Genomic DNA, 8,231 nt, shown 5'->3' with positions numbered 1-8,231 from the left:
CAGACGGCTATCTCACGGTTTTTAGTGGCCATACGAAAACCCTTACCTTTCAACAGAGGGGGGGGGGGCTCTTTCCAAAGTGTCATTGCTATGAGGCTGATCAGGCCTCCCCCAACAATATTCTCTAATGCTTAGTGTTATTTCTTTTAACATGAGACACAAAACACATATTAACGCAGCGGACTGTTATTTTATTTGCACATTGAATTCACACACTTACCTCTTTCGAGGTTGGTAATACACACACTAGTTCTCGTTTCTTACACAGAGGCATACGTTTCGTTTCTTGCTCGCATACAAAACTGAACACTTAGGTTATACTATTCCAGAGATTTTAAGGGATTCGTTTTTGTTTCTATTGCTTTTTAGAGATTTTTGGTTTTATGGAGATGGTGTAGGTAAGAAACAACAACAGAAAACTTACAACTTGGTAAAAACACAGATGTATAGTAAAGAAAATAACGTATCGCTGTATAACATGTAAACATAATGGTTAAAAACCGATTCTCGTTGCGAGCAGCACTTTATTGGTTTTTTAGAAAGTAAGATGCTGTGTTTTAAAAATACAGATTTCTTTGGTTGTCGAGAGCTAAAAACTATTTTAGAGGTAAGAAACACAATTAACTCTTATTTAATGGTATTTACATGTAATATATTTTTTAATTCTTTCTTAATGGGATACCTGCAAGTGACGTAGTGTGGGTATTTCGATCCTGATTGGTTGTTGAAGCGTGGCATTTGTTTACGTCAGCAAATGTTCTTTTCTTTCTATTTCGAGTAAGTCAAGTATCAATTTTCTTAAGTGACACATTCTGTATTCTTTCACGAGGATTTCAATTCTTTCACTATATATTTCTTACTTAACACAATTTTAAGAGAAGAAATATAACTTTTTATATTTCTTACAGGTATGAAACTACGTAGAGCATAAACAAACAAATAATGCATCTGATATGATAGCGAATGAAAACGAAAATCATGAATGAAACTAGGCTGGACTTGCGTTAATCAAGTTACTCGCGAGTTTAACTAATTTAGGCACTAATCGCTACATTTAAATATTTTTTTAACTGTCACCTAATTTTTTAAAAATAATTTTAATTCTTCTCAGCTTCAACTTAATAGAAAAACAATTGAAACTTTATAGAAAAACACTCAGATTAATATAGTATAAAAAATTAAAAGCTTTCATAATTAAAAATTTCCGTATATTATTAAATAATAAATCATTAAAAATTATTTTTTGGATGAAATTATCTTTGGATAAACTAGTTTGATGAGTAGGTGCAATTATTTTTATATTACAGAATTAGTTTTAGAGATAAGACCTAAAACTCAAAAAGTGAATGTAACATTAAGAGGAATAAACTTCCAACCGTTCTCCTGATTAAACAATTAGGAACACAATTTCCAGATTGTAATTTGAGGGTCAAAAAAACCGAATTTGTAAAAAAATATTTTTATTCTGTGAAAGCTCGTTTTTGTGTCCGATTTCGTAACTTGATTAATAGTTATCCCAAATTAGTATATTTGAAGCCACCTCCATGAACCATTGAGATTGACACTACGTGAAAACCCGATCATTAGAATGAAAGTTATTCAGGGTGATATTTTTATTTTGTGCACTGTACATTAGAGAACCTTAAAAGAATTGTCAAATTTATCGTATTCATAAATTTCAGCAATATCTAGAATAGGATGAAATTACATTCAACGCGTTAAATAAAACTGTTTAATTCAAACTATTTATTAAAATTAAAGATATGCAATGGTAAAAATGAAAAACAAATCCTTAATTTTATTGACAAATTTAAAAGTACAAGGTCAATGAAAACATTGAAAATACTTGAAAACATCTCTCCTGAAACAGGAAAAACATAAAATTTCAATTATCTGATGATCGACTGGAGTCCTCATCTAGATAATAAATGAATAGAGAAAGAATTATTGTCAAAAAAATCACGCATGCTTGTACGAATTTCTCTGAAACATAGCGAATCAACCGCACTGGCCAGAATCTCCGAATGGTTGAGCCATCTACTTGATCTGTAACTGCCACTTCTTGAAAATTATCGGGATTAACATTGCCCTCACGGTGTTCATTCTCATCAGCATTCGCCACACCTTCGTCTTCATTCGCACCAGCATTGACCTCACCTTCATCTGCATTCGCACCAGCATGGACCTCACCTTCATCTGCTTTCGCATCAGCATTCGCATCAGCATGGGCCTCACCTTCACCTGCATTCGCATCAACACTGGCTTCTGATATGCTTTCTCCAGGGTTCGCAGTAGCGTCCGATTTACTTTCTGCAGGTTCAGCAGTATCCTCCGATTTGCTTTCTAAGAGATCCGGGGTCTCACCAGATTTGCTTCCTAACAGGTCAGGAAGGGCGCGTGACTTGCGTTCTTCAATGTCAGCCGTGGCGCCTGATTTGCTTTCTACAGTGTTGGCAATAGTAACAAACGCACTCTCTCCAGGATCCCCAATGGAGCCTAATTTGATTTCTCCAGAATCGGTGGTGGTAACCAATTTGTTCTCTAAAGGGTCAGTAATAGCACTCGATTTACTTCCTCCAGGGTAGACAGTTGCGTCTGATTTCTCTTCAGGGTCGGAAGTGGCGACTGATTTGCTCACACCTGGGTCATCAGAGGCGACTGATTTGTTTTCTGTAGGATCGGCATTGATACTAGATTCGCTCTCTCCAGGATCGGCAGTGGCGCCAGATTTGTTTTGTTCCAGGGTGGCCTTGATTCTTATTTTGTTTTCATCATGGTCTGCATTTTTGACCTCCTTGGGGTCAGCAGTGGCGTCTGTTTTGACCTCCTTGGGGTCAGCAGTGGCGTCTGTTTTGACCTCCTTGGGCTCAGCAGTGGCGTCTGTTTTGACCTCCTTGGGCTCAGCAGTGGCGTCTGTTTTGACCTCCTTGGGCTCAGCAGTGGCGTCTGTTTTGACCTCCTTGGGCTCAGCAGTGGCGTCTGTTTTGACCTCCTTGGGCTCAGCAGTGGCGTCTGTTTTGACCTCCTTGGGCTCAGCAGTGGCGTCTGGTTTGACCTCCTTGGGCTCAGCAGTGGCGTCTGGTTTGACCTCCTTGGGCTCAGCAGTGGCGTCTGCTTTGACCTCCTTGGGCTCAGCAGTGGCGTCTGCTTTGACCTCCTTGGGCTCAGCAGTGGCGTCTGCTTTGATCTCCTTGGGCTCAGCAGTGGCGTCTGCTTTGATCTCCTTGGGCTCAGCAGTGGCGTCTGCTTTGATCTCCTTGGGGTCAGCAGTGGCGTCTGCTTTGATCTCCTTGGGGTCAGCAGTGGCGTCTGCTTTGATCTCCTTGGGGTCAGCAGTGGCGTCTGCTTTGATCTCCTTGGGGTCAGCAGTGGCGTCTGCTTTGATCTCCTTGGGGTCAGCAGTGGCGTCTGCTTTGATCTCCTTGGGGTCAGCAGTGGCGTCTGCTTTGATCTCCTTGGGGTCAGCAGTGGCGTTTGCTTTGATCTCCTTGGGGTCAGCAGTGGCGTTTGCTTTGATCTCCTTGGGGTCAACAGTGGCGTCTGCTTTGATCTCCTTGGGGTCGGCAGTGGCGTCTGTTTTGATTTCTTTTGATTTTTTTGATTTCTTTGATCTCTTTCTTTTCACAGTAACTTTCGGTTCGCTTTCTGCAGGTTCGACATTGACGCTCGATTCTCTTTCTAAAGAACAGACAGTGACACTTGATTTACTTTCTATAGGGTCGGCAGTGGCGTCTGATTTACTCTCTCCAGGGTCAGCAGTGGCCCCCGATTTTTTTTTTCTAAGGTCGATCGTGGTGCCTGATTTGTTTCCGCCGGAGAGAGCGGTTTTGCCTGATTTGCTTTTTCCAGAGTCTGTAGAATCACCCGATTTGCTTTCTCCAGGGTTCGCAGTGTTGCCCGATTCGCTTTCTCCGAGACTAATTTCTTTTTCTGTGGTTTCTTCGGGTATCATTTCGCGTTCCGATGGGGCAAAAGTTATTTTAATTACTGGTGGCTGAGAGCTTTCTACCAGTCCCTCTGACGAATAGCTTTCTTGACCCACATCCATGCCTCTGGTATGCCAAAATGCTACAAAGAGAATCGAATTAGCACGATTTTAAAGCAGATATAAGCAATTCTAAGAAACAAAAAATTCCACAACATTCGAATTATTAAAATCCATTAATTTCACTTCAAAAAATTTTAAGTGATTTTAAGATGTATTTTTAAACAGGGAAGTTTATTTTATCCTTGGCAGTGGTCAATTTATCTTCATGACAGAAAAGCTATTTTAAATTGCTTAATATTGAAATGATTATTCATTATATATTAATTTGTCGTGGAAAATTTGTAAGTGAAATTTTTTTTCACAACAAAAATCTTTAATATTACACAAAATCTTCTTAAGGCAATAGGTCTAAGCCAAGGTCAGTATGCTATTTGAAATATATCGGGCTATTAGTCATTTGGCAAAAATTAACAGGAAAATTCGGGCCTAATATCTTTGTAGTTCGATCACGTATTGGATTGATGGAATAAATTTCATAAAAAAAAAGAGTTGGGAGTAGATTGTAACATCTTAATTAAATCAAACAGTATTATAAACTAAGCTGACGAAAAAATAGGTAAAATTACTCAAGATCTCAGGATGCGCGTTTAAATGAAGTAATATACGTTGTATAATCTAAAATTTCTTATAAAAGTGTGTTAAACCTATAATTGAAAGTTGGAACAAAGCTGGATAGACACAGGGAAGAATTCTAACTTGCTTAAAGATTACAGATTTCATGACCACGAGACTCTCTCCGACTATGAACTAATATTAGCAAGATTAGTCCTTCATGGCGGAATGCTGAGGGAATTACTGGCAGACAACAACTAAATATCAATTATAAGCCATAAAATTATTTGGATTTAAGACTCAAATTAAAGAAAATTACTACCAAGTAGAATGTTGACAAAATTTAGGATGTCAAAATGCTGAATCATTTTGTCAACGGGGTCATGGAAGTATAAAAAGCTGGCCTTCCAATTGAGAATTGATAGGGTCAACTCCTGGTGGTCGCCTGGGCTGGAATTACTTAGATTAAAGGACAGAGCACATAAGATAATATACCAGAGATGTCTGGATCAGGATATTCGAAATAATCCTCTATCCTTAAGTTCCCTGCCACAAAATCATCTTCTCAACGTTTGCGGAGATTGCAAAGTTGTGCATTTTTGCCGATAGCGGCAATCTTTCAGAAAAAAAGCTCATTAAGCTATCTGAATTGCAAACAAATCCTTTATATTTTCCGAAATTTTAATACTATGTTAAACTGGACAATATTATCAGACTCTTTAAACTTAATTACAACTTAAACGAAAACGTGGTTCAATTTAACGCAGTAGAGAAGAAAAAAAAGCACTGGGTTAAAATTTTTAATTCTTATTACGTTTTTTAAGTGCTAAAAGAAAATTTGAGTGAACTTTCAATTGAAGATTATAAATACTCTGCTTAAATTTTAGTTAACTCATATGGCGAGAATTGGAGTTTGACGTACAAGACCGATAATGTACAGAACGAAATATATATGATACATGAAGAGAAAAATTTATTTCATTTGTAGATTTTATTGCGAACTGCTGGCTTATACCAAATGCAATGACAAGCCTTAAGTGTAAAAGGTAGAAAACCTAATCAAATAGCTAATTTTCACTAAATTTTGAGTTGAATTATAAATAGCACTTTAAACCTTAAACAACGCGAATCACTCACTGTGTTGATTCTTGTTTTAAAAACTATCATACAAAGTCTAATATTTAATTTTTTTCATTTGCCCGAGAAAACCAGAGATAGTGTTAAATATTTTCAAAATATGATTTGTAAATTAAATGTTTTTTTTTTACACATACAAAGCTTTTTTAATTTCAGCATAAAACTTGTGTATCACGTCTTCTTTTAGTTCCTTGTATTTATTAATGAAATAAAAATAAGTTGATTTTTTGCATTCTTCAAAAAAACTGATTAGAGAAGCGGTAAGAAACAAAAGTAACTTTTACAAACGTTGCCGCCGGTAAAATGTTGAAAATTTTCAAATTAAGTTGTAAAAGATCACATTTTAAAATTACTAAATTTTTGTAAAAATTTAATGAAACTCATTAATAAAGTCATTTTTTTAAAAACTAAATCAATATAAAAGTGCAAACTTAAATTTTTCAAACTTCTCAATTTAAACCATTTGCTTGTAACAATTTAACTTTTTGGTATGCGTTATAGACACTGATTTTAAAACCATTGTCTGGAATCTTTAGTATAAAAAACGCTAATGCCGATACACTCCCAAAGATCGATAAATGAAATAAAATATTTTTAGTGATCAGCAAAAACAAACTTGCATTAGTTTTACAAAGTATTTCTAAATATCTAATGTTTCCTACACTAATATGTCTAGTTATGAATTTTAAAATCATATTAAGAAGATATAACAAACATTCTACAATCAAAAATTTTTAAATTTACAACATTGTAGAAAACAGTAAACAAATGCTCATTAGATTTATTTCGTTTATTTTTATTATGATTTCAGGAATACAAAATAATTTTTAATGTTTTAATGGTGACACTAGAATCAAGAGGTTATATATCTTTATAAACTTTATTAGAAATAAATTTTCATAATCTATATTAAATTTAATAAACTAAAGATTCAAATAAACTCACTAGCAAAATCAAACAAAACAACTTGTGTCGTTTCAATATTATAGAGAAGAAAATTTCGTTATTAATTTTTTTATTAAAACTTACATTGACATCTTACTTTTAAACTTCGCTAAATAAAGTAAAATTCATGAAACTTTACAAAAAGTTCGTAAAAATTCCTCAAAATCATAGTTTATTTTATTTTTAGAAATTCTTTCATTCAACTATAATAAAAAATACCAAAACTATGTTAATCATATTTGACAAGTTTTGAGTTTGAATTTAGTTTGTCTTAAAATTTAAGATTTTGAAATAAATTCATTAAAACTCTTGACATACTGCTGCAACACGATTTTAAATATTTAAAATATTTTTTGTTTACAAATTACAAGCATTTACATAGTTTATTTTTCAACCATATATATATATTAATAATTATACATAGCAGTTTGGAAATTAATTTTTGAAACGGTAATTTCGATTAAATAAATTTTTTTCTAAACTTTCATCAAACTACTAATTAATTATTTCTAAATAACATGAATTAAAATCAGTTTTATTTAATCCTGATCTCAATAAAATTAATTAACTAAAAATATTATCACTTACTTACCTAAAGAAAGTCTAGCAGCAGACCTGAAGTTACAGTAAAAGTACCGAAAAAGTCCGGTACGCCCTTTATATATACATTTATTTCACTTCAGTTCTAGTTCTTTCTTACTCGAAAATAGAGACATTTTAGGAGTTTGGAGTAGCCGAGAGACTGAGATCATGATGTATGACACAAAAGGTCGTAGGTTCGTGGGTCAGAGTTATCGAAGAATCATATTCATTACAAATTGCATAGTAAGGCATTCCGCAGACTGTATCAAAAAAGGGTGCAGGTTCGTACCCCGAATTCAGCAGAGCTTCAAAGCTCTTAATTGTAGCCTTATAACTTACTGTTTGCGTTGAAAAATATGGGTTTGAATTCTGTTTAATATCGAACTCTCTATTTTCATTTGTAATTACAATATTTTAGGTTTAACGCGCGAAACATTGTAAGTAAGTAAGTACTTTATTTACGATGCACTAGAGCTGCACAATGGGCTATTGGCGACGGTCTGGGAAACATCCTTGAGGATGAACCGAAGACATGCCATAGCAATTTCGATCCTCTGCAGAAGGGATGGCTCCCATGCTTTAGTAGCCAAAGGACCTAAGCGCGAAGTCGAGAACTTTGCGGTACAACAGTTTAACGACGACCGGTACCGCGCATCCTCGGTCCCTACGCAGGTTGATCAAAGCCGTCACCCACACGCTTACTGACCGCAGCCAGTGATACTTGACTATGGTGTTCTACTGAGAACTGCGTATTTACGATTAGTCCACTGCGGGACCTAGGACCGTTAAGATTAAGTCTAAGTTAAAATCCGATCACTAGATCAAAAGTTATTTAGGTGTTCTGTTTTTGATTTGCGCACTGTACGTGTGACTCAGAAATTGTTTTGATTTCCAATTGGCTACTAAATTTGAAGTCTTCGAAGATGAGCACCAATGCCACACAATTATTGAATAAATTGGCAGTTCT

General features: G+C 35.2%; 1 protein-coding gene across 2 annotated transcripts; it reads right to left on the bottom strand.

Moving 5' to 3' along the window:
- Nucleotides 1–1,778: 1,778 nt before the first annotated feature.
- LOC107448098 (uncharacterized) lies at nucleotides 1,779–7,392 on the bottom strand. 2 transcript variants are annotated; one of them, XM_016063192.3, is made up of 2 exons: nucleotides 7,275–7,392; nucleotides 1,779–4,068 (listed from the first exon to the last, which is right to left on the bottom strand). In XM_016063192.3, exon 2 carries the CDS (start codon nucleotides 4,046–4,048, stop codon nucleotides 1,886–1,888), a length of 2,163 nt encoding a protein of 720 aa, XP_015918678.2. In that variant the 5' UTR covers nucleotides 4,049–4,068; nucleotides 7,275–7,392; the 3' UTR covers nucleotides 1,779–1,885. The 2 variants fall into 2 exon arrangements, with proteins under 2 accessions (XP_015918678.2, XP_015918679.2); XM_016063193.3 differs by having other exon boundaries at nucleotides 7,271–7,371.
- Between the last annotated feature and the right edge of the window lie 839 nt (nucleotides 7,393–8,231).

Source organism: Parasteatoda tepidariorum, chromosome 8, assembly GCF_043381705.1.
Source record: "Parasteatoda tepidariorum isolate YZ-2023 chromosome 8, CAS_Ptep_4.0, whole genome shotgun sequence".
NCBI classification, from domain to species: domain Eukaryota; kingdom Metazoa; phylum Arthropoda; class Arachnida; order Araneae; family Theridiidae; genus Parasteatoda; species Parasteatoda tepidariorum.
Note: the sequence above shows the minus strand (reverse complement) of the source record. Positions and strands in the feature narration are given on the sequence as shown.